The 27,004-nt window shown below is 35.9% G+C and overlaps 1 protein-coding gene across 2 annotated transcripts; it reads left to right on the forward strand.

The window, feature by feature from the left end:
• The first annotated feature begins 4,248 nt into the window (after positions 1-4,248).
• UBLCP1 (ubiquitin like domain containing CTD phosphatase 1) lies at positions 4,249-26,231 on the forward strand. 2 transcript variants are annotated; one of them, XM_036916581.2, is made up of 11 exons: positions 4,249-4,390; positions 7,392-7,586; positions 8,356-8,447; positions 8,853-8,938; positions 9,019-9,134; positions 10,109-10,207; positions 12,453-12,490; positions 13,064-13,162; positions 15,642-15,758; positions 24,223-24,350; positions 25,919-26,231. In XM_036916581.2, the coding sequence occupies exons 2-11, from the start codon at positions 7,433-7,435 to the stop codon at positions 25,944-25,946; spliced, it is 957 nt and encodes a 318-aa protein (XP_036772476.1). In that variant the 5' UTR covers positions 4,249-4,390; positions 7,392-7,432; the 3' UTR covers positions 25,947-26,231. The 2 variants fall into 2 exon arrangements, with proteins under 2 accessions (XP_036772476.1, XP_057347245.1); XM_057491262.1 differs by lacking the exon at positions 13,064-13,162.
• Positions 26,232-27,004: the final 773 nt, after the last annotated feature.

Here is a 27,004-nt window from a genome sequence, read left to right on the forward strand (position 1 = left end):
CCTAAGAGAACGGCTAAAAGAAGTTCTCTCAGCCAAAAGGAAATGCTAAAAAGAATCTTGGGATATTAGGAAGGAAGAAGAATGGCAAGAATAAAAATGTGGGTAAATACAATAGACTTTTCTAAATTATGTTTGATGATTGAAGCAAAAACTCTAACATTGCTTGATATGGATCTCAATCTATGTAGAGGAAATATCTAAGACAATTATAAACTGGGGAGAGTAAAGGAACTTAAATGGAGGTAAGGTTTTTAGACTACTTGAACTAGTAAAATGCTATCACCAGTAGACTGTGGTAAGATATGCATCTGCAATGTGATTCTTAGAACCCCCAAAAATTATACAAAAGGATACACTCAAAAACACTACAGACAAATCAAAATGGCCTTCTAAAATCATGTTCATGTAACCAACAGGAAGAAAATAGAAAAACCAAAGCCAGAAGGAACAAATAGAAAACAATAAAGTGGCAGACTGAAGCCTTAATGTATCAATATTATATTACATACAAATGGTTTATTTGTAAAAGCCAAAAACGAGAAACAATCAAAATGTCCAATAGGTGAATTGTTAGACAAATTGTGGTAAGTCCATACAAGGGAATCTTACTCAGTTATAAAAGGGAATGGACTATTGCAACACACAATAGCTTGAATAGATCTCAAGGGCCTTATGTTGAATGAAAAAGGTCAGTCTCTAGAAGCATACACTTTTTGATTCCACTCACACATTATTCTGGAAATGACAAAATCGTATAGATAGAAAACAGATTAGTGACTAAGGGTTAGGAATGGTGAAAGGATTGGGGATGGGTGTGAGTACAACAGGGTAGTGGTGGAAATAGAATTCTCAATTCTGCATCTTGATTATAGAGGTGGTTATAGGAATCTATAAGTGATAAAATGGCATAGTATATGCACACATACTGTATCAGAGTCAGTGTTCTGGTTGTGATATTATACTACAGTCATGTAAGATGTAATCATTATTAAAAACTGAGTGAAGGGTACACATGATCTTTTTGTGACCTCCTGTAAATCTATAATTATTTTAAATGTCATATATAAACTATATACACATATGTAATACTTAAAGCATAGAAAAGATCTGCAAGGGCAGGAATAAAAATTAACAGTGGTAAGGATATATCCATACTATTTGAATTTTTTTTAAAAGAATGCAAAATTGTAAAAAGTTCAAACACAGAAATATATGAACAAGATGAAAATCACCTGTTCTGTGATGCCATCAAGAGATAATTTCATTCATTCACTTATCAAAAATACTGAGTGCATCCTGTGGTGCCAGGAGCCATTAACATTTTGGTGTATATTTCAGAACCCTCCTGTGCATCCAGAGTCATATGCAAATTATAATCATTCACTGACATGTACATGTATAACATGTATTATTATATAATATGCTCTCATTACTTTACATTCTATTCATTCATTATTCATCCATCCAGCAAATATTTATTGAGTACCTTCTTTAGTCAATATCATGGTAGGTTCTGAGAAAGTAAGGGTGAGTAAATCAGATATGGTCTGTTTTCTCACAAAGCTTACTATAGTGAGACTGCCATTAAACAAATTTTCTGAAAGAAATATACAATTACAGAGTGTGTCAAGTTTAGAGAAATGCAAACAATGCTTTGAAATACCCAACTGTGAAAGGAAAAGACAGTAGTTACGATGGCAAGATTTATCATTGATGGAAATGAGCTAGTAGAAAGAGGTTAAAAATACCAGAGCAAGAGAGAAGGATAAACCCCATAACTGGGTTTATTGAAAGCTTCCTAAGAGGGAGCCAGAGATAAGTATAAGGGATGGCTTCAAGTAGAAGGAAATTACTGCACTGAGAGATAAGCAAAAGAAGCCAGGACAAATGCAGATATAATTTAGTTTGTAGATTTAGAGTTCTGAGGTTGAGGTAATTCTTCTAGATCTTCTATTTTCTTAGTAAAATATGAGACATCATTTGCCAAGAGCAAGGATGTAAATTGTAAGATCTAAGGTCTGAAGAGAGCTGAGGTTTTAAGTAGCCATTTGGGAAAGCAGGTTGAGTAGGGGAAGACAGTAAACTTGCCAGGCTGAGTTAAGGACCTGTCGAGTTCTATGGGGCAAATTCTAACCATTTTCAGCTCACTGATTGCAGTCTGGAAAAAGGTAAGGGAATAGATAGTAAAAGAGAAACAAAGAACCATAGTGAACTAAATTTAACAAAGAAAGAGGATTTTTTTTTTCCAACTGGGAAGGGAGGAAGAAAATGCCCTCAGAAAGAAAATGGAAGGAGTAAATAGTTCGGGGGAAGAGGGAGATAAAAGCAGTGTATTAGAGAATTTCTGTATTAGAGGGGTGCAAAATGGCCTTTGGTTTTCCAATTCAAACATGGTCACAGTGGTAGTAAGTTTATCATCTGATTTTATGAAATGAGGTCATTATTCCTTTTAGCCTCTTAGATCTGACAACCTATTGAAACCCTATGAAGGAATTGCCAGGCATCTTTAGTTGCTGCAGAGAAGTATGAGTGAGACACAGGTATATTATCCTCCATGCAAGTGAGGAGAGGCTTGAATGAGCAATAGGAGGCAAAGTTCAATTTTTCTCTACTTACTGGCAGTTGTGAGTTGCTGTGAGCCCTTTTTTAGGTCCAGTTTGTATTCATTCCTAGTTACCAAGAGTCCAGTTCCTTTATTCATATAATATCTTTCAATCTACTCCATGTGTTTTCATAACATTATTTTTTATTTCATGAATGTTTAGCCAACTATAAATGGATTTGGAGGAACTGAGATATGAACAAAAGGCAGCTTGAAATCATCTGTTAAATGGACTATTTGTCCAAAATACTCTACCATTACTCAGTGGGAAATACTACTGTTCAACTGTTAAATTATCTGCACTCTAGTAATAACAATTTAGCAGATCCTTCATTCAGTGGTTATTCCATTATTAAAAAGAACCTCATAAATACTGTTGCTTAGAACTAGTGAAGCTTAACAATGTTTTAGTTGACCTTGATGATGAGCCAAAATAAGCTTCTCTAATCATAACAGCAAAAATATAATGTGGCCAAATAGCTGGTTAACACGTGAACAAAGCTAGGAAGAGATTGGGTTGAAAGAAAATTATAATCCATCCTGGGGTCTAGTCCATCGTCTTTTGACTATCTCTTTAGTTGGACTGCTAATGTAAGAGGGCATACTTTTAATGAAAACACGTTTCCTTTTTAAAAATTAGCATAATCATGCATTGCTAGTTTAATAAAAATTACCAAATGAGAGAGGGAAGGAGACTGTAAAATATTGTCTTAACTAAAAACTGTTAAAACACAGAACTTTGGCTCTTTGCTTCCCTTCAACACTGCCTAAAGGAAAACATGATCAGTTATATCGCTGTCAAGTAGAAGGAAAAGTACAAGCATTTCAAGGACTAGTGTATATTTTGGGCCGGTATTATGTTCACGTTTTTCCTTCCTTTTGAAAAACGTTAGTTTTGTATGGTGCCATATACAACAAACTAGCGGGCAATCTTTTTTTTTTGCCTAACAGCAAGTGATGCAAGTTGGGAATTCGCTGTATCGACCAGATAGGGACTGCTCTGAATTTCTATTTAAGTTTGGAATTCTCTTGTCAGGGTTTGCAACTGGCTTTCCTTGAATTCAGCAGGTACATGGAATAAAGGTGGGGATGGGCGGGTTTCCTATAGTACTCTCGATGGCAGCTGTCATACTGAGATTCGCTCCCTTGGTCCTCTGAGTCAGGCTTGCCCCTTCCCTTTCCTGACGATCCGGTTTCCCCTTGGACTGGACAAAATGGGTAGAAGCCTAAACTCTCGAAATTACTAGTGTTGGTGACCCCCGGTGCCTGGGAAGGGTCTCAAGTCTTCAGCCCTCAAATGTTACCTTTGAGGCCTCATTCGAAACATGACACAGTCACACAAGTCCTAGTCCCGAGTCCCACGAAGATCTCCGCACACCTGGAACGCCAGTGCACCGCCCCTGCCCCACCTCCTGCTTTGGCGAAATAGTACCAGCTCTGTTATTCCCGCAAAACACCCGCCCCGCTCAGGGCTCCCTAGCAGGAGCATGCGCACAACAGGCGAGGACCGGCATCCACCCAGGGGTCGTAGGCATCTGCACAGTGGTCATAGTCCCGGAAAGGCCTGGCTCCCTCGTCGCGGTGAGGAGATCCCTGGCAGCGGCTATTTATGACTACCCTCCAAAGAGAAACAGGGATGCAGCAGTCCTGCCTCCAACACGCTTGTGTTTCAAACCCTAACTTCCGGCCCGCTAGCCGGTTCCGGTCCCCGCCTTTCACTTCCGGTCGCTTTCGGTTCCGCTGCTGCCGGTGCCCGCATCCGCTGCCGCTGTTTCCGCCGCGCTGCAGGTGAGGGGATGCGGGATAACCTGGCACGCCGCCCGCGGAGACGTCGTTGGGTCCGGGGGATCGCGGCGTTGCTGCCCTCGCCACCTGGCCTCCGCTGGCGGGCCGGGGTGGGCTAGGGGCTGCTCCTGGGCGCCCCGGGCCGCGTCTGCCCTGGCCTGTGGCCCAGGCCTCCTGCCCCGGCATGCCGGGCGCAGGGGCGGCCGTTCTCCTGTCCGGCTTCTCGCCCCTATAGGACTTCCCGTGCCCCAGTGGTTTTGCGTCCGCAGACATCAGCCCTCCTTCTTTTGGGGTTTGTCCATCGCTCCTCCTCACCTTCCATGTTGAAAGCATCCGGCTCCTTTGGATTTGGGGGTCTCTTCGTGCCTGCATTTGTGTCCATACTCGTTAGGTCTCCCAGCTCTCGCCTCCGCGCTGCCCAGGAGTTGCTCTGTGCAGTCCTGACCAGGAGTTGAGAGTACTTCACAGTTCCTTTTAGTAGGCTTGTTGAAAAATTACCCCCTCCCCCGTTCTTAATTCCCGTGTTGTTAACTTTGGCTTCTAGTACTTTCAAGTTTCGGCCTTTACTCCTTTTTAGTCGTGTGTCTTGGGAAAGTTGTTTTACTTTTCAGTTTTGTAATCTGTGTGATGAAGACAGTTGTTAAGGATTATAAAGATTAAATGAGATAAATCAGTTTAGTATGTTGTTATTCTAGCCCCACACCCCCATTCTTCATGCACTTTAGAGTTTACAGAGTGCTCTCAGGTATGTCTCATGCCTTTACACTATTCTTGTCAAGTAAATATTAATAGCTTCATCTTGAAGTTGAGGAGCTGACTGAGCAAGTCATGGATAGGAAGATGAACTAATCAAGCTGTTCTTGACTCTAGGGTCATTAAAGGTGTGCTCCTTGCTTCCTTCTCTGTGTTTGATTGCCATTCCCGGTCCAAATCATTTTCTGTTTATAAATCTGATAAGGCCCGGGATGTTACAAAATAAAAGAACTGTGGAAAGAAGGTTAAATGTGAATGACTCATGCATTTGCAGTGTGTTGCTCCATTGTGCATTATCTGACTATGGAAGAAATGAAGTTCAGTTACTTTTAAAAACAGTTTTAAGCATTTATGCATATAATTTTTATGGTCTTTTTTTGTTATGCTTGGTTCATTAGAGCAGTTGCCAACATGGAATTCATACTTGTGGCATATGCAATGGATAGTTAAAATACTTCTTTACTAAGCACATAGAGCCCATGTCATCTGGCACATTTTCCTTTTTAGGCTGAGAAAATTGAACAGCCTGGAGCACTGGCTCTCAAACTTTAGCATGCCTCAGATATGGGGGGATGTGGGGACAGAGATTGTTAAAACACAAGTTGCTAGGTCCCTTCCCTCCCAGCCCCCGTTACGTTTTTAACAAGTTACCAAGTGGGATGAATGTTGTTGATTGGTCTAGAGACTACATGTTGAGAACACTGGTCTGGAGGTGAAATGACTTGTCCAACCTCATCTGGAGCTTAGGTGAACTCCAAACTCTCTGCTCTGCCCAACACAACATACTGTGTTAGTGTTGGTTACATTCCTAGCTCTTGTAAATTTTCATTTTTATTCTCACCTTCACAGAAGAATAAACTGTTTCAGTTTGACTCAGAAGGTCCATTTGGCTTTTTATTGAGGATCATAACATTTATGATTATGTTATCTCCAAATGGATTGCATTGTCCTAAATTACATTTTTAGTCGAGTAGGTTGTAAACATAACAGAATAAATATAAGAAAATTTATGGTGTTCTGTTCTAGTGGGCATGTTGAAGACCTATTTAGTTGCCAGATTATTATTGCATATTAAAGTTCAGAAATTGCCTTCTCTCTTGAAGTCTCTCATAGGAAGAGTACAACCAGATGTTTCATTAAGTAAGTGATAGCATTTGGAAATGTCAATACTTGAGATTAGAAAATCCAGTTCTCTGACCTGTGGGGGGGAACAAATTTTTGAAAGCCGGTAGAAAGCTTTATGGGGGAAGAGACCTACATGCTGTTGTTGACAAGAGTAGCAGCTGCAATATAATTATGTGCTTATATCTGTGCCTGTGGGTTTTGTATTACTGATCTTTGATACCTGAACTCCTGTAGATCCAATTCAAGATAGATGGTTATGGTGTAGAGGAAGAAATGAGATTTAGTCAGAGACCTCTTCTATTACCAGCTATGTGCCCATAAGCAGATTACATAACCTCTCTGAACTCCTGTTTCATTGATACAAAAGAGGCACAATTCTTTAACAACCTTGTTAAGTAAGATTTTGTAAAAACTCCAAATTAATTAAATACAAAGCTAATGGCCATTTGCTATTTATGTAGCACAGTACCTGGAACCCTTCAGTTCATATTTTTTAAAATTACTTAAACAATACTTACTTATATAGTGATTACTATGAGGCAAGTGCTGTGTGATTTATAAGTTATAAACTAGCTTAATCCTTGTAAAAACCCTAAGAAGTGTAGGTAATATTATCCTTACTTTACAGTTGAGGAAACCTAGGTGCTAAGAGTCAGGTAACTTTTCACAGTCAAATAGCTGGTGAGAGGGAGAGCTGGGATCTGAACCCAGCCAGGCAGTCTTGCTCTCGAGTTTGTGCTCTAAATCAATCACTGTACTACCTCTCAAATGTTAAGTAAACTTTGATGTTTCATTGTGGAGGAACTTGCCTGTAGCATAAATGTGGTCAGTGAGGGAGAGATACCTCATTATTACAGCTTTCTAGTTTAACAGGAAGGATCTATGATACAATATTAGGAAGTAGTTACTCTAAGGCAAAAGCAGGGAGGGTAGGAAATTTTTAATTTTGAATCTTAATAACTTTTGGTGTTCTGGTAGCATTCTGTAAGAAAATCCTGTTTCTCTACAGTCAAATTGTGAAATAGGACCCAAATCACACAGATTATAAAACTTAAAAGTTAAGGTTTGGCTCTATCTTTGATATGTCTATTTTAACTTGTATATTTGTATATGCCCTTCTTTCTAGGTACCATTTCCTGAAGGAAAGCTATCTCATATGTTTCAAGGATGGCTCTCCCTATCATTGTAAAATGGGGAGGACAGGAATATTCAGTGACCACACTTTCTGAAGATGACACTGTGCTAGATCTCAAACAGTTTCTCAAGACTCTTACTGGAGTGCTGCCAGAGCGCCAAAAATTACTTGGACTCAAAGTTAAAGGTAATTCTCTTCTCGCTTCAAGATTTTTGCATTGGTCTATTTATGGTACATTATTTCTTTTCTTTAATAATTCCATCTCCTTTGAGATTTCTTTGATAGGGATATTCCCAAAAGTGTTTTATGATAAAAGTGAGACAGTTAAGATTACCTGAAAATACCACCACTATTAAGATTACTTTTGATTCCTCTGACAGTTGGTGTTTGCTTATTAAACCTTCAGCACACAAGTCCCAGGTAAAACAGTGTAATATCTGCCATCTGCCTTCTAGCACAGCTTTTTTGTAGCAGCTTGGGCTTGTCTCCTCAAATGTCTTTTCTGTTTCAAAAGTAATAATATGATGGTTTAAAAATTATGGCAGTGTTCATACCCAGCCTGAAAGGGACTTTCATGGTATTTGTGTTTGTCATTGAAGGGTGAGTTTTGAATAGTGCTAAATCTATAGTTTTATCTTAGGAACTAAATTTTCAAGACTTTCTGGAAAAAGTTATCTTCGTCTTGAATGATGAGATAAAGCGTGAACTTATTTTGCTTAGTTGAATAAGGGTGTTCCTCTAAGATGGAGTTGGGGAATAAACAAACTTTGTATTAGTTGCTACTTAGTGTGTTAGACATTGCTAATTCAGCAGTAACAGTTTGCTAATGTAAGGAAAAAAACAAACCTACTGTGAAATCTGTACCAAACCTTTTAATGTTAGGGTTTTGTATAATGGATTAGTGAAACCAGCACCTAAACTTTAGTGAGAAAACAGTCATTTGCTTGTATTGTAGGCAAACCTGCAGAAAATGATGTTAAGCTTGGAGCTCTCAAACTGAAACCAAATACTAAAATCATGATGATGGGAACTCGTGAGGAGAGCTTGGTAAATGTTTACTTTTGTTACCATTTGTCCCTTTGAAGGTATTATGATTATTATACTGTTGTATTATAGTTTTAATTGTGGTAAAATTGTCAGTTTAGTAGTCAATGAAAAATAAGAACTGCACAATCAATGTGGTATTAACTCAGCAGAAAACAAATACTGGAGAACTTGTTAGTATATAGCTAGCCATTAGTATATAGTAGTGCAAATGGCCAGATTTAACATGGTAAATCTGCCCAGTGAATGTATATAATGATTTATAAAATGTGGAACATTTCCCACATTGTGTGCTTGAAAGACTCTTGAACTCTAGTTATACCTCTCATTTGCTCTTTATGCTGTGCATTTATTTGTTACGTTAAAAGATAACATATGGTGAAACCAAACTGTTTTTCATCTTAATAGGAAGATGTCTTAGGTCCACCTCCTGACAATGATGATGTTGTCAATGACTTTGATATTGAAGATGAAGTAGTTGAAGTAGAAAATAGGTAAGTGCTTTTTGCTATCAAAGGAAATTGGTTGTAATGTGAGAAAATGGATGCTTCGTATGATTTTATTTTTCTAATAGGGAAGAAAACCTACTGAAAATTTCTCGCAGAGTGAAAGATTACAAAGTTGAAATTTTGAATCCTCCCAGGGAAGGAAAAAAACTTTTGGTACTCGATGTTGATTATACATTATTTGGTAAGTCAACTAAAATGGTGCTTCATCTTCTGTTACCCATAATAACTTTTTTTCTTTTGTTTTTTTTCTTTGCAATGTGAAATATTTGACAAAAGCAAATTATTTATTGTAGAAAATACATATAACCAAAAAAAGAAGTCATTTGTAATCTTGAAACCAAAGATGACCTTGTTTATATTTTGATGTGTATCTTACAGGGTGTGTTTGTTTGTATGTATGTCCTCTTTGCTTTTACTTAGTGATATATTGAACATCTTCTTAGTCATTTAATATTCATTGTAAATGAAATATATGTATATATTTTGATCACACAGTATTCTGGTTTATGGATGCATCATAATTTCAAGCCCTTCCCTAATTGATTAACATTTAAAATTTTATGAGGATTATTTAAAAATCATTTTTGATATTTTATCCCTAGTTTTCTGTTTACTTATGTTCAGGGAAGATTCTTGAATTTAAAATTAATCATGTCAATAAAAAAAGATGTTCACTTCATCCTTTAACATTGCCAAGTAAATGATTCATTAACTCCTGATAGTAGAATGAATTTATCTCTAATTCTAAAGTTAGTACATATTATAAATTAATGTACACTTAGTGCTTGCCATTCTAGTAAAATATATTCTGAAGGTGAATGGCTAAAAGTAAAGTATAGGTGGCTCTAGTTTGTTTTTCATATCGTAAAATAACATGTACACTTTAGAGACTACATGTGAAAAAAATATATAGGTTAATATATAAGCCTGAATTCTGGGTATTGCTCTTCACAAATTGAACAAAAATTGATCATATAAAATAGGATCACAAGAATATTAAATTGTGTACTTTGAAGGACATCTCTGTCAGCTAATGTAATTCAGTCTGAAGTAGTTTGCATTTGAGTGTTTACAGTACATTTCATTAATTTCATTATATTAGGTTCTTGTCCACAGTAATAAACTGGTGATCACCTGTGACTGATTTTCTTTTAGACCATAGGTCTTGTGCAGAGACAGGAGTAGAATTAATGCGGCCATATCTTCATGAGTTCTTAACATCTGCATATGAGGATTATGACATTGTTATATGGTGTAAGTATATTTTTTGTATAGATTTCCATGGAAATAAGGTTGTTCCTTATATTACTTCACTTTATAAAATGTGACTTAAAATGACATGTTTAAATATGACCTATTTTTAATTTGTTTTAGCAAATTTCTGATGAAGCACGTTTGACTTTCTTATATCACATGAAATATAAACTTTCATTTGCCAAATGCTGCTTAGATTGTTGTCATACAAGAGAGTAGATTATGGTGTCAGAATAAAAATGGCCTATTTTCTCCAGACCCACCTTGATCAGAAACTTTTCTTTCTGATCTTTACTGTTGAACCTTTGGTGATTCAGGATATTGTTGCTTTATCCTTTCTTTGTCACTCTAGTTTCAAAACAATTGGAGAATATTATATATAAAAAAAAATCTCAGTGATGTAATTCTTAAGAAATAAATAAAAATGTGAGTCATGCAAAATTAGTAAGTGGATTAAAGCAGTGTTACTTAAATTGTGGTCTATAGACCATTCCTGGAACTTACAGGCCTGTGATGAATTTGCTCCAAAAAGTAAATTCACTACATTAGTGAACACGCAGTTTAGCTCGGTTGACTTTTTTTGTGGCAAGACTTTCTCAAAAAGGGGAGCAGTATATTGATTTATATCTCACCTCTCCACAATCATTTAAATTGCCTCCTGTCAAATCACAAGCAGAAGAGAGCTATCCTGATTGTGAATTAAATAAAAGCCAATCAATTTAAAGTGCTACATTTAATTGTACTAGGTTTTGATGAGAATCCACCAAGTTGTTACTACAGTCTGTAAATTTCCTTTTCCTTATAATCAGAGTATCTCCATTGTGCAACATTAATAAGAGCTTACAGCCATTGAAATAAAACACATAGTTAAAAATTTTCTGTTTTGTAGGATACAGGGAAGAAAGCTGGTGGAAAAAATTGTTCAGCAACTCTAACATCTAAGATGACATTTGAGAATATTATCCTCTAAGCATTGTTAGACTTAGAAGTTCAGAGAATGTTCTTTAAAACATATGTTTAAAATAAGTTGTTTATGTAAATTATGATATTTCTAGGTAATACGTTGAAAAGGGCACTTCAGCTTGGAGCTAAATAGACTAGCATTTTAATTTCTGCTTTCCCCTTATGAGACTGGGTAGATCAGTTACTCTCTCTGAGCCTTAATTTTCTCATAAGTAAACCTGTATTACAGGGTAGTTGTAAGAATGAGAATATCAGTATAACAACTGGTGCCATGTCTAGTACTAGACATAAAATAGTTATTTAATAATTGGAAATCCTATTTATTACTGTGAATGTGTTTGATTTTCATCTGGGAATTACAGATCCAAAGTAGATACTGAATTAAAAAGATTGTTTTTCCCTCATGATTGTTACCATTATGGATACATCAGTGTCTAAAATTTCAGTTCAGTGACCAGTTATACATGCAGGTGATTCACTTGGTTTTCCTGTGAGTAGTTTTAAATAAAGAAGGTAACTTATTTTTATAGAACTCAGGTTACTTCTTTTGCCTTTAAAAAATACATTACACACATGTGCATACACTTGAAATAATTGAATCCCTTTTCCTTATTAAACATTTTACTTGGTAATACCTCTACAGGTTATTACAGTAACTTGGGACCAGGACGGCACATAAAGCTGAGGGTTGACTTTTAATTATCAGTGATCTCAAAACTTGTTGGTGTCTGATAATAAACAGATATTTGCAGATACAATTTATGAATTTAGTTGTTTCAGACTCCTTGTTGAAAGCTGCTAAGTTTTCAACTAACACCTAGCAGTCTTCAACATTAACTTTGAGACGTAAATAACATTAATCTGCTTATATTGACATGTATACCTGTGCATTGCCTAGCAGTAGGATCATAGAAGAAAATAGATATGTAGGCAACTTAAATTTAAGTTTCAGAGTTATAAAGAATAGTGTCATAGCTGTTTTTAAAAAGGAGTTAAGGTTTTAACTTAAAAATTTACTGTGTTCAAAATTCTTTTGTGCATTGGTTTCCTGTATATTTTAGATGAAAGTTGTTTAAATTTTATTCTTTCCTGAAAACACACTGAAATAGATTTATTTTAATAAATATATTTTTAAAAATTAACATTAAGTTTGCTCAGAATTTTTATTTGTAATGAACTTGAACTTTTAGTCTTACTTAGAAAACTAATTATACAGTTGAAAATTTTGTTTAATGAATTCAAGCCTTTCATTTGTATTGTATTATCATTCCTTATGTTTTAGCTGCAACAAATATGAAGTGGATTGAAGCAAAAATGAAAGTAAGTGTTAGATGATCCATTTATGAATGTTTTGAAATTGCATTTGTCCTGATTGAAGCGAAAATGAAAGTAAGTGTTAGATGATCCATTTAAGAATGTTTTGAAATTGCATTTGTCCTCTGGAAGTTCCAAATTGGATTAATTTTATTCTCATTGGAGGGCATTTTAGTAGATAAACAAATTCCAGTATCAGGAGTAGAGGTGTGTTTAAAGTCTGTTTAATGGTAGATTATATTGAATACTCTAATTCTTTTTCAAGATTAAAGTAATAGCAAATTTCCTCCTTTTTTCCTTCTATTTTATAATCTTTATTTTCTGGTGCATAATACTTAGAAGGAGTTAGCCTCTTCTAAAATAGTAAATTGGGGAGTATCCTGTTTCTAGTTTATTTTCTTTGGACTATCATTTATTGATTTAGCAAAGTGAAACTAAAAAACTTGCCAGTTGTGGAGCAAGATGTGGTGGCCCAAAGGGTAGAAAGTTGGCATTATGGGAAATTATAGCTGAAATATTGAGAAAGCCTGGAATTTTCTTCATTATTATATTTTAACCACATGAATATTTGTATTTTAGGAGCTGGGAGTGAGCACAAATGCAAATTATAAGATTACCTTCATGTTGGATAGTGCTGCTATGATAACAGTGCATACTCCAAGGAGAGGGTTAATAGATGTAAGAAATCATTTTACTTGATGTTTAAAGAATTGTTTAATTTCTAGTATACTTTTTGTATTTATTTTGATGGAGTAAACTACAGAAAGTTTAGATATACACCTGAGTGGATAGTGAAGTGTCAGTTGAGGTTGACATAGGAAGATGTATTTAAGATTGATTGGAATTTTAATGATAAGCGTCTTGAGGCAGCACTGTCAGGAAAGGTCATGGGTAATTGTCCCATGACGATGGTAGCACACTGTTACTAAAGACAAATTAGGTGAGGAAAATTACTGAATATCATTAAGGAAGATACTAGAAACAAATCAAAATATACTTGCCCTGCCCTGTGTGAAACTCATAAGTAAAAACAGACACACCATGGTGCATTGTACTTTGGGGTGGTGTATGTGTAGCCCTAGAGAAGAGCAACAAGAACCATCAGAGGAAAGGGTTTGGTTAAAAAAGATTAAGGTCTTCACTTTGTTTCATCATCAAGCAGCTAGTCATATTGAACTCTGCTATTCACAGGGCACTCAAAATAGGCACTGTAGTAGGTGAGGAGACATGGTCCATACCTTTTGGAAACACACAAACAGAATTGGGGAGAATTTAGTGAACTAGGAAAGCTTAGGAGAAGGCACTATTGGAACTGTTAAAATCAAAATTGAATTGCTTAAGTGCATGAGGATTTGTTCAATAAAGGAAATACTGCTTACATCAAGGGTTGAAGATAATTTATTATCTACTAAAGTACATTTACTAAATCTAAACATGAAAAAGAAGTTTGGGAAATGTTAAACATACTAGTGTTTGTAATAGTGAGAACTTAGATGAATAAAAATTAATTCTCAATATTCCAATATTTCATTGGATATGAAAATTTTTGCAATACAGCCAATCATTTGATGTAATAGGATATTTAGTAATTTTAATTTTTTTTCATGATACTATCATTAAAGTGAAAGTATTTTAGAGAGAGAATTTGCAAACTTAGAAAATGGGTCTTAACCTTTGTTTGGTTCAGGGTTCACCTTAACAAAAGGTCGATGTACTCTCTGAGGCTGCTGCTATTGGTAAAAAAGATACATCAGAGTATCTTGTCCTCCAGGGTACTGACTCCATAATAAGTAATTAAAATTTTTCCTTTGTGATTTTCTGTGTTTTCAGATACTTTTTCTACAGTCAGCAATACTACTAATAATTGAGAGCAAAGTATTCCATGTTTTGGAAAAGACATGGCACTTAACCTAATTTGAAAATGACAGCACTATTTATAAAGATCTAGGATTTCTAACCCTAAGTATCATAAAATAAAGCTCTTGTCATATTTCTTGAAGCTTTTGTTAGCTAAGAAACCCTAGAATCTGGCTTATTGTATCAGTTCCATGCAAGCATTTGGTGGTGGGAGTGGGGGCAGAGGGTTGTCTCAGTAGTAAACAAATAGTGAAAACAAATTCATGGCAAATAAAATTTTTAAATAATAAAATTAAAATAGTTTAGTAACATTCCTTGTAGTAGCTAGGACGCTAAGATTAAAAAAGGCTTTCTTTGTATTAAACTATAGAAAGAGAAAAAACGTTTTTAAATGACGAACTTTGTCACCATTTATTTATACCATTTAACCCCTTGTAATTTCATACTATTCATAAATGAGACTCCTGCCTTCAGCAAAGTGTACTTCCTCTAAAAATTTATTTAAAAAATTTTCTGAAAGTGTAAACTACATTCACGTGGTTCAAAAGTAAAAATAAAGTACAAAATGACAAGTTCCTCCGCCTGGGCCTTCCACCTACTTACTCTCCTTCTTACAGGCAGTCACTGTTCTTGTGTGGTCTTTGAGAGACTTTATGCAAGTATCAACACTTGAATATTAAGGAATTATCTTTTTGAAGGCTCAGCTTAATTCAGAAACAAAAGCAAGAATTTACAAATTATGGTATTTGTAAAGTTAAGCAACCAAGTGCTCTGGAAATTGTGTAACTGTGCCACTGAATTACAAAAGTCAGTTTTCCTTTACAAAATACTTAAATTTTGTACTAAAGAGCCAGGCTCATTGTCCGTCATTCAGGTGTTCTAGTTTGGAAAACAGACCCTGCGTGACCCTTAAGATTCTGAGGGTGCAGATATCAGCCCAGGAAGTCATGCTGAGTGCTTGGCAGACATCTAAACAATTGCTTTGGGTTCTTACTTTTTAAATTAAATAGTTACCCTTCCTTTGGCACCAAGTCTTCTTGTTAAAATTATGGAAAAGCCTTATGAGATTAGTTCAGTTAGACATAAACAGACCTTTTAAGAAGTTAACACTGCAATATACGTAGTGCTTTAAAGTGTGTTGCATCGCAATTCCAGTCTCTCCACACAGCCAGCCATCACTGTGTACAGGAGGAAAGGAGTGCTCTGGCATAGTTCTGAAGAGCATTTTGCGGTGTCTTTGTTTTTAAGAAAGGGTGAACTATTGATAAAGTTTGAGTTAAATTTTAACTTTTATTCTAAGGTAAAGCCTCTTGGTGTTATATGGGGAAAGTTTTCGGAGTTTTACAGCAAAAAAAACACCATTATGTTTGATGACATAGGAAGAAATTTTCTAATGAACCCACAGAATGGACTAAAGGTAAGGCATAATTTTACTTGCTATGTTCATGTAATCTGGAGTATGTGGTGCAACTTTGGTATATGGAATATGTGATAGCACTGTTGAACTTGATAAATTTCTGGAAGTACTGTATTGTGGTCACAGGCAAGAAAGGCTTCAGTATTTAGAAAAAATTTGTATGCAAGTGAACATTCTCTTCTGCATTGATATCTTTGGTTAGCCAGCTCATCCAAGTGTTCTCTTTGTAATTAGCTTTGGGGAGCACCATGGGTTTATTGATGTTGACTGTTAGCATCCTAAGCAGAAGCATCAGACATTTTATTAGGGATACAAGTCTTGGAAATTCTGATCTTCTGGCTAGCTGGAAAGCTGACAATAAGGAGTTTTCTTGTTGTTGTTTTTGTTTTTTCTTTTTAAACTGAAACTAAGAAAAGGTTTTTGAGAAGTCCTATGAAGTAAGTGGAGGTCTTAGAATTACGAAGTGCCAGAGCTGGGAGGAATCTTGTCTACCTTCTTAGCTTTATAGGAACAGTTTGAGGATCAGAGAGTTTATGACTTGCCGAAAGTCATTTATGTAACTGGTTAATGACAGAGTTTGGGTTAGAATCTAAGTTACTTGGTTCCTAGGCAACCAGCATGAAGTCACATGCAGTCTAGTGTAGGTGTGATAGTGACATTTAATCCTGGGAGCAGTGTAAGATTAGTAAGAGAAATTTGAAAGTTAAAATTTTGGTACCTATGGTTGTGTCTGTATCAATACAATATGAAAATGGAAAAGATAGCTTTATATTATGGTACTAGTGCAAATGGAGTCTCCATCTGAAATGGAAATCCTGACATTAAGATATTTTTATCCACAGTCCTAAACTTTTCCACAAGCTAGGTTCTTGATAACTTCAAAAGGTGAGAGAAAGCTTGAAGATTCCTTAAAAAGTTCTTCAGAAGTTTCTTCAAAAATGAGGAAACATTCTTGAACCTTTTCTTATGAACTGTTGAAGTGTCCTTTAGTGTACAGTGATGATAGTTTAGGGACAGAATGCTGATATAGGTAGTGAATTGACACAAATATAAAAGCTGTTAATTTTGGAAGAAAAGTACTTAGGGTAGATTGGCAGTCATGTCACCCTTTAAAAATGGTTTCTGTTTGAAGCTTTGGGAGAAGTGCTTTTCCTGTGTGTATAGTTCACCAGGTATAAGGTACAGAAATGTATTCTTCAGTCTTGAGAAAAGATTCAATTGATCCAAACCAAATTCTCTGTGAAACTAATTGCCTTTACTGAAAGGAGATTAAGTCTTGATATTTAAGGAATGATTTTTAAGCAGAACTTTACCTTTAAAAAAAATAAAATCACTAGTTTCATGTGTGTTTAGATGACAATTTTCTCAGCAAACATTTGGTTCCTCATCTCTCCATGCAGAAAGGTGATATAACAAATTTCTACTTCTTCATGTTACTTTAGAGCAGGATTTTTTTTTAAACTTGGGTAGTCAGTAGAATCACTGAAGGAATTCTTAGAAATACCTATGCCCCCTGCCAAGAAATTCTAATTTAGAAGAGGTATTTTTAAGCATTCCACAGGTAATTTCTTGCATGTTTCCTTTTGAAATCTTCTTTTAAGAAAGCAGTTATTAATGATCTGCTCACATAGACATAGAAGCAGTTTTGAAATTGAAAATTTTATTTTTCTTATTTTTATTAAGGTATTGATATACACTCGAAGGTTTCACATGAAAAAAACAATGTGGTTACTACATTTACCCATATTATCAAGTCCCCACCCATACCCCTTTGCAGTCACTGTCCATCAGTGTAGTAAGATGCCACAGATTGACTTCTCTGTGCTACATTGTTTTCCCCGTGATCCCTCACACCATGTGTACTAAATATAATACCCCTCAATCCCCTTCTCCCTCCCTCCCCACCACCCTCCCACACCCCTCCCCTTTGGTAACCACTAGTCCCTTGGAGTCTCTGAGTCTGCTGCCATTTTGTTCCTTCAGTTTGTATCCTGCAACTTTGCTGAATTCAGATATTAGATCTACTAGTTTTGGAGTGGATTCTTTAGGGTTTTTTATGTACAATATCATGTCATCTGCAAACAGGGACAGTTTAACTTCTTCCTTGCCAATCTGGATGCCTTTTATTTCTTTGTGTTGTCTGAGTGCAGTGGCTAGGACCTCCAGTACTATATTGAATAGAAGTGGGGAGAATGGGCATCCTTGTCTTGTTCCCGATATTAAAGGAAAAGCTTTCAGCCTCTTGCTGTTCAGTATAATGTTGGCTGTGGGTTTATCATATATGGCCTTTATTGTGTTGACGTACATGCCCTCTATACCCATTTTGTTGACAGTTTTTATCATGAATGGATGTTGAATTTTGTCAAATGCTTTTTCAGCATCTATGGAGATGATTATGTGGTTTTTGTCCTTTTTGTTGATGTGGTGGATGATGTTGATGGATTTTCGAATGTTGTACCATCCTTGCATCCCTGGCATAAATCCAGCTTGATCATGATGGATGATCTTTTTGATGTATTTTTTAATTTGGTTTGCTAATATTTTGTTGAGTATTTTTGCATCTATGTTCATCAGGGATATTGGTCTGTAATTTTCTTTTTTTGTGGTGTCTTTGCCTGGTTTTGGTATTAGAGTAATGCTGGCCTCATAGAATGAGTTTGGAAGTATTCCCTCCTCTTCTATTTTTTGGAGAACTTTAAGGAGAATGGGTATTAGGTCTTCACTAAATGTTTGATAAAATTCAGCGGTGAAGCCATCTGGTCCAGGAGTTCTGTTTTTAGGTAGGTTTTTGATTACCAGTTCAATTTCGTTGCTGGTTATTGGTCTGTTCAGATTTTCTGTTTCTTCCTTGGTCAGCCTTGGAAGGTTGTATTTTTCTAGAAAGTTGTCCATTTATTCTAGGTTGTCCGGTTTGTTAGCATATAATTTTTCATAGTATTCTCTAATAATTCTTTGTATTTCTGAGGTGTCTGTAGTGATTTTTCCTTTCTCATTTCTGATTCTGTTTATGTGTGTAGACTCTTTTTTTCTTGTTAAGTCCAGCTAGGGGTTTATCTATTTTGTTCATTTTCTTGAAGAACCAGCTCTTGCTTTCATTGATTCTTTCTATTGTTTTATTCTTCTCAATTTTATTTATTTATGTTCTAATCTTTATTATGTCCCTCATTCTACTGACTTTGGGCCTCATTTGTTGTTCTTTTTCTAGTTTCATTAATTGTGAGTTTAGACTGCTTATATGGGATTGTTCTTCTTTCTTGAGGTAGGCCTGTATTGCAATATACTTTGCTCTTAGCACAGCCTTGGCTGCGTCCCACAGATTTTTGTGGTGTTGAATTATTGTTGTCATTTGTCTCCATATAGTGCTTGATCTCTGTTTTCATTTGGTCATTGATCCATTGGTTATTTAGGAGCATGTTGTGAAGCCTCCATGTGTTTGTGGGATTTTTCATTTTCTTTGTGTAATTTATTTCTAGTTTCATAGCTTTGTGATCTGAGATACTGGTTGGTACAATTTCAATATTTTTTAATTTACTGAGGCTCTTTTTGTGGCCTAGTATATGATCTGTTCTTGAAAAATGTTCCATGTGCACTTGAGAAGAATGTGTATTATGCTGCTTTTGGGTGTAGAGTTCTGTAGATGGGGTGTAGAGTTCCGTAGATGTCTGTTAGGTCCATCTGTTCTATTGTGTTGTTCAGTGCCTCTGTCTCCTTACTTATCTTCTGTCTGGTTGATCTGTCCTTCAGAGTGAGTGGAGTGTTGAAGTCTCCTAGAATGAATGCATTGCAATCTATTTCTCCTATTAATTCTGTTAGTATTTGTTTCACATATGTGGGTGCTCCTGTGTTGGGAGCATAGATATTTATAATGGTTTTATATTCTTGTTGCCTGCTCATGGTCATGCAGAAACTCACTTCACTATGTCATAATGTTGTGCCTATTTACATCCCTTTATCACTATGTAATGTCCTTCTTTGTCTCTTAATAGTTTCTGTGTTTTGATGTCTATTTTGTCTGATACAAGTATTGTAACTCCTGCTTTTTTCTCTCTGTTAGTTGCATGAAATACCTTTTTCAATCCCTTCACTTTTAGTCTGTGTATGTCTTTGGGTTTAAAGTGAGTCTCTTATAGGCAGCATATAGATGGGTCTTGTTTTTTAATCCATTCAGTGACTCTCTGTCTTGATTGGTGCATTCAGTCCATTTACATTTAGGGTGATTATCGATAGGTATGTACTTATTGTCATTGCAGTCTTTAAATTCGTGGTTAACAAAGGTTCAAGGTTAATTTCCTTACTATCTAAGAGTCTAAGTTAACTCACTTAATATGCTGTTACAAACACAATCTAAAGGTTCTTTTCTTTTTCTCCTCCTTTTTCTTCCTCCTCCATTCTTTATATTTTAGGTATCATATTCTGTGTTCTTTGTCTATCCCTTGATTGACTTTGGGGATAGTTAATTTAATTTTGCATTTGCTTAGTAATTAGCTGTTCTACTTTCTTTACTGTGGTTTTATTTCCTCTGATGACAGCTATTAAACCTTAGGAACACTTCCATCTATAGCAGTCCTTCCAAAATAGACTGTAGAGATGGTTTGTGGGAGGTAAATTCTCTCAGCTTTTGCTTATCTGGAAATTATTTAATCCCTCCTTCAAATTTAAATGATAATCTTGCTGGATAAAGTAATCTTGGTTCCAGGCCCTTCTGCTTCATGGCATTAAATACGTCATGCCACTCCCTTCTGGCCTGTAAGGTTTCTGCTGAGAAGTCTGATGTTAGCCTGATGGGCTTTCCTTTGTATGTGATCTTATTTCTGCCTCTGGCTGCTTTTAACAGTCTGTCCTTATCCTTGATCTTTGCCATTTTAATTACTATATGTCTTGGTGTTGTCTTCCTTGGGTCCCTTGTGTTGGCAGATCTGTGCATATCCATGGCCTGAAAGATGATCTCCTTCCCCAGATTGGGGAAGTTTTCAGCAATTACTTCCTCAAAGACAGTTTCTATCCCTTTTTCCTCTCTCTTCTTTTGGTACTCCTATAATGTGAATATTGTCCCTTTTGGATTGGTCACACAGTTCTCTCAATATTCTTTCAGTTTTAGAGATCCTTTTTTCTCTCTGTGCCTCAGCTTGTTTGTATTCCTCTTCTCTAGTTTCTATTTCATTTATCGTCTTCTCCACTGTATCCAATCTGGTTTTAATACCCTCCATTGTGCTCTTCAATGATTGGATCTCCAACTGGAATTAATTCCTGAGTTCTTGAATGTCTTTCCATACCTCCATGAGCATATTAATGATTTTTATTTTGAACTCCCTTTCAGGAAGATTCATGAGATCAATGTCATTTAAATTTTTCTCTGGAGTTGTATTAGTAATTTTACTCTGAACCAGGGTCCTTTGTATATGGCGCCCTCTAGTGCCTAGAAGCTCTACTCTCTGGAGCTGCTCAGTCCCTGAAGCAATGTCGGGGGTCGCAGGGGTGTGGTATTGGTGCCTGGGGGGAGAAAAGAGCTGTTTCCTGCTTCCTGGTTGCTATGCCTGTCTCCATTGCCTGAACCAGTGGTCCGAGCACAGAGGTATAAGCCTCTATGCTTTGCTTTTGTAGTTGCTGTAGACAGGTCTTCCCTCTGGCTGGTTTGTCAGTTTGCATGCTGGTAGGGCTGGCTGGGAGAAAGGCGCAGTAGGTTCCATATCATGGAGTGGGTCCTTGGAGCTGTGTAGTTAGCCAGGGAGCTGGAGCACCTAAAGATCGTGAAAGTTCCCAACCTGCTGGGCAGAGTACACCTAGACAGTTTTGTCTACCTGTCCTTTCTCCTGAGCAGTAAGCTCTGTGTAATCCTTGCCCCTTTAGCCTCCCTCTTACTGTTAGGAAGTCTCTCAGACTGCCTGCCTTTCTTTTGTCCCAGAGCAGCCAGATATGGATCCCTGCTTTCTATAGGTGACTGGAATCTCAGTCTCTCCAGGAATTCTGCCTGTCTTAGCTTTCCAGCCCCCTAATCAGAAGAATACCATGCAAGCACCATGGAATGTAGGTTTGTGCTCCCAGAGCAGATCTCCGGAGTTAGGTATTCAGCAGTCCCAGGCCTCCACCCCCTCCCCTCTCTGTTTCTCTTCCTCCCACCAGTGAGCTGGGGTGGGGGAAGGGCTTGGGTCCCACTGGGCCACAGCTTTGGTATGTTACCCTGTTCTGTGAGGTCTGCTCTTTTCTCCAGGTGTATGCAGTCTGGCGCAGTCCTCTTTCTTGTTGCTCTTTCAGGATTAATTGTATTAATTATATTTTCGTATTATATGTGGTTTTAGGAGGAAGCTTCTGTCTCACCTCTCACGCCGCCATCTTTAATCCTCTCTCCATACCTTTAATCTTAAAAGTCGAAATTGAAAAATTTTTATAATAATTCTTTCATAGGGGATAGTGGTCATATAGGTTGCCTGCTGGTGAGCCCACTTAGATGATTCTTGCAGAATGGTAGTTAGGTATGATTATACTGGAACAAGTGAGGTTAGTTGGGTGAATAATAGATTTTTTCCATTGAACTAGTTTATTTTAACTTTTAGATCAGGAATCATTGGTGTATATTAGTTCTGTTGTTTAATAGTGCTTAAGACCAAATGTTTAGAAAGTAAAAGTAACTTAACAGGGTGTGAGGTTGAAAATCTTTCTTAGCAGCCACTGACTGTACTTAGTCTCTGAGTCTAAATCCCCTCCTGCTTTTAAATGTGGACTCACTTTGGTACATTGTTTATTAATAGTTTAAAAGTTAGGTAAGTTGTCTTACAGTCTTCAGTTGAATAAAGGAATACTTCACAGCATTACAGTACTGATCATGGTCATGCAGAAACTCACTTCACTATGTCGTAATGTTGTGCCTATTTACATCCAGCCCCTGGGCTGAAGGAAGGCCCTGCAGAGAATCTTCTTGATCTCCCACTTCACTGCTGCTGCTGTGAAACAGCACTACCCACCCTGTTTGGAAGTAGGATCTCCTACAAGTGCTTGCTTCTGGGCAGACTCACTCTGACTTCTCACTGGTGCCCTTAAAGTTGCAGGAGCCCAGCTAGCTGACAGCAGTGGTGGTCCCTCGCACCATGCTGCCCTAATGTTAAAAGAACATAATGGAAAAATTTTCTTCTGTCCAATGACAGAGAAGAAAATTATATAACTAAGTATTTAAAACCTTGCCTATTCTTGATAGATAAGGTATGGACTTCTTTGGACTCATTGGTTCTTTTCAACAGGTGACAATAATTAAATGTTAAGTGTCATCCATTTTACAGAGTTACTATGTAAAATTAATAACTAATGCCCAGTTTGCATTTTCTTCAAATCACAATAAGGGTATATTAATACTTTACTGAAAATTGTTTATTCAATCCTAGCATATGTATTCAGGTGTATGTGTGACTTTTTAAAAATATTTTTTACAGTGGAAAAGTCCAAATATAAACAGAATTACATAGAATTATATAACAAACTCCCATGTATGCATCATGCAGTTTAAACAGCTTAATAATTCCTAGATGATTGTGTTTGCACTGTACCTTACCTATTCCCTCTCTTTAGTATTTTGAAGCAAATCCCAAGCATATCATTTCATCTGAAATAAGTAATTTTTTGAAAGGCTATCTCGAGTTGTGTAAAGCTGATGTCTTTAAAAACACAAAACTCTTGGAACTCTAACATAAAGAAAAGTACATCAGGTGTGTAGTTTAATAGGTTATTATAGAGATAACATGTAACTACCACTCAAGTCAAGATGTAATATCCCTTACTAAGTACAATCCCCCACCCTGCCTACCATGCTGACTTTTATGCTTTTGAAATGAATGCTTTTCATTATAAAATATAATGACCTTAAAAACTTAGAAAATAAGACTGTTCTTTTTGTGGGAAAACTTATGTAATTAAAATATTTTTACAGAGACTTGAATAATAAAGAAAAATGCTTAATGTATGAGAGAAAAGAGGTTATATAAACATGTATCTTAGCTATATAACAATTTCATAGAGAAACACTGAAATAAAAACTATCAATGTTAAAAAATAATCTTACTCTCCTATTAGATTGAGCTTATATTTGTGTTAAATTTTCATGAGTGAAGTGATGTGAATCAGATGATTTAATTAGTAAAAAGGAACTGGATTGACAGAAGGGAAAAAGTTCTAAGCAGTTTTGCAAAGTAGAGAAGCCACATAGGGTTCAAGTGCTGTAACGAAGCTGGTGTTGTCAGGTTCAAACTGAAAAAATAACAAGGTAAATTAGGTAGAAGAGCTTTTAACTTGTAGTATGAACATTATACCATGATTGTTAGTTTATTAAACTAAGATAATGTAAAAGTGATATTTAATATTGTCATCCTTGGTGGTATTTTAATCTCATTAACTCTTGAGTGATGGAATAGTATTTATCAATTTGTACTAGTTTCCTTATTCCAATGTGAAGTGTTGGATAATGTTTGTCTCCTAATAGATAAGGCCTTTTATGAAAGCACACCTAAATCGAGATAAAGACAAAGAACTTTTAAAATTAACTCAGTACCTCAAGGAAATAGCAAAGTTAGATGACTTTTTGGACCTAAATCACAAATATTGGGAAAGGTGAGTGCTAATTGCTTATTCATTTTCTCTTTACATAGTATATGAAAAAATTGTCTAGTGACTCTGGTTATATATGTAACTCCTTAATTTTTATTTAAAATGGGTACACTCTAAAATTATTTTTTAATCTAGTGACATCTCTCTTGAAAGTATTTTTCCCTTTTGACTTGAACTCTAATTTGCTCATAAACCTGCATCTTGAGTATTAAGATCTTGAATACTTCTAGTAGAGAGACTTAAGAGACTGGTACATGTTTGTGGAGCTACCTATACATTATTTTGTGACAGATTGGGAGGTCACTCATGAATCATATGGGAAAGTAATCCCTGTTCTCATACTATAATGTCTGGGTAAAATAAAATACCCTAAAAAGTTTCCTGTTAAAAATTACAAGTAAACCTCTCTGTATAACAGAAAAATTAGAAAACTTTATTCCACTAGAAGAGCAACTACTTAAAATTTTCCTTTCCAAAGATAACCACTGTTACTTTCTTGATAGTCTTCTAGTCTTTTCCTAAGCACAAATGTATGCACAAATCTACATAAAGGTTGCATATAAGCATCAAGATTTTGAGGCACGGGAAAACTTCTGGAGAACTGGATAAGATTATTAATGGACTTCATTATGTACCGCAAGTCATTTTTTTGGAATTCGATCTTTGAAGATTTGATTCCACTAATACAGCAACAAAAGAAACTGTTCATATAATAACAACACTTTGGCTTTTGAAATTCCCTCTGAATTTGAAATTTTAGGCTTTTCAAATCCGTCTGACATACAGTTTATCAGATTGTCATAATCCTATTAGGAAGATAAGACAGGCATTTTTATCCCAATCTCCCAGTTATAGATGATGTAACTAAGTCATAGAGATAGTAAATGCCACAGTGCCACAGAATGAGCAAGTTTTTGTACTACCAAACTTGTTCGGGTCTTTTGATTTTAAGAACTCTTTCCCTACCTCCACACTACTGAGCATAGTAATTTGTAAATGTGAGAAATAGAGATATAAAATTTTTAATTTAGTGGTAGATTCCTATAAAATAATTGAAGAAAAATTTGTTTGCTTAAGTAACATCTTTTATCTTTATACTGTTGATCAGAATTCTTTAGCAACTTTGGCCCACTATCCCTAAGTAAGAAAAATAAGATCTTTAAGTGGCAAAAGGGAAATTATAGTACTAGTTAATATATTAGTTTCACATTTGGAAGTAAAGCTTTATGGAGTGATACAGTACAGCCTCCAGAGCTTTGTTTTGAATCTGAGCTCTGCTACCTTCTAGCTTGTGTGAACTTGGGCAAATTACTTCACCTCTTTGTACCTATAAAATAGGAATCAATTCTAATAAGAGAACTCTTCGTAGGGTTGTGAAGACTAAATGAATGAACACATCATCTTAGAACAGTGGGTAGCACATAAATAACATGTTAGCAATCATTTACAATTATGACTCATCTTGAAAAGTTTTGTTGTTAAAATGAATTACTTTCCTTTAGAAGGAGAGTTAGACTGCTATGTAAATTTAGCATGATATGACACAGACATCTTTATTTTATTTCTTGCAGGTATCTCTCAAAGAAGCAAGGACAGTAGTTACAAGTTAAACTGGCAGATATTGAAGATACTTGAGATCCAAGAACTTCTTGCTTTTATGCTAGAAATCATTATGATAGTGCTGGACACTGCAGCAAATACCAGACTGCTTATACTTGGTCTTCCAGTTTTTTGTAAATTTAATTTTATATTTTTTGAAGATCACAGCAATATGCTAAAAAAATAAATCCTTTTTCTTCCCTGGTTACTTTTGAGAAATATTTTTTCCATTATTGAGTACTGAGTTTTTTCCCCAAAACCATTAAAAAAAGTGGACAACAAGTATATACTCAGCAGTGTTATTTTGTGACTTTGGAAACAAGTTATGTCTTGTGTTTGTCTCACTATGTTGTTGTCTTATTAAGTGCAAACCATCCTAAAACTACTGCTTTTCCCTGTAAAACCAAAAAAAAGCAGGGGGGTAGGATTTTGAGTAAGGACCCTAGTTTGGTATGCTTAAAATCAGTTTTTTTAATTCCTTTGTCATAGACACAATTTCTCTTCTTACTCCACTATTTACATCTTTAAATTTGGAGCCGTCTCAGTTTGGTCTGTATGTGTGTTAGTATTCTTTGAGTAAAACTGGAAAATGTCAGCTGTGAACAGCTGCACCAGAGTGTGAGAAACAGAAGACATAAGACTGAAGACGACTGGAGACAAGGGTGCGCTTCTTGTTGGCAGCTGAGCGGAAGGACTTCTAACCATTGTCGTAAAAGCAGAGGCAATACATTTTAAGATGGGACACAGCCCTGGTTCAGCCCTAAAAAGCATGAACAAAAAGTTTTTTGTTCCAGCCATATCCTGTCTAAGTGCAAGCACTGTGTTTCAGTGAAAATATCTAGCCATAAGATAAAAAAAAAAATTATTTGCAATGCTTATGACTACAGATATGTAATGTGACCACTGTTTCGTGTTAATACAGATCTTGTATTTGAAAGGAATCTTATCCTTTCAAATAAACATGGTGTATATTGTTCTTACGGGACTATTTCAGTGGTGTAAATAAAAAGTACCTTTTCTTAAAACATTGGTTATCTGCTCTGTATTATCCCAAATAT

Source organism: Manis pentadactyla, chromosome 2, assembly GCF_030020395.1.
Source record: "Manis pentadactyla isolate mManPen7 chromosome 2, mManPen7.hap1, whole genome shotgun sequence".
NCBI lineage: Eukaryota > Metazoa > Chordata > Mammalia > Pholidota > Manidae > Manis > Manis pentadactyla.

Coding starts and splice junctions, on each gene's coding strand:
- UBLCP1 (XM_036916581.2), top strand. CDS start 7,433: ATGGCTCTCCCTATCATTGTAAAATGGGGAGGACAGGAATATTCAGTG. Junction 7,587..8,355: donor ACTTGGACTCAAAGTTAAAG/GTAATTCTCTTC, acceptor CTTGTATTGTAG/GCAAACCTGCAGAAAATGAT. Junction 9,135..10,108: donor TGTTGATTATACATTATTTG/GTAAGTCAACTA, acceptor ATTTTCTTTTAG/ACCATAGGTCTTGTGCAGAG.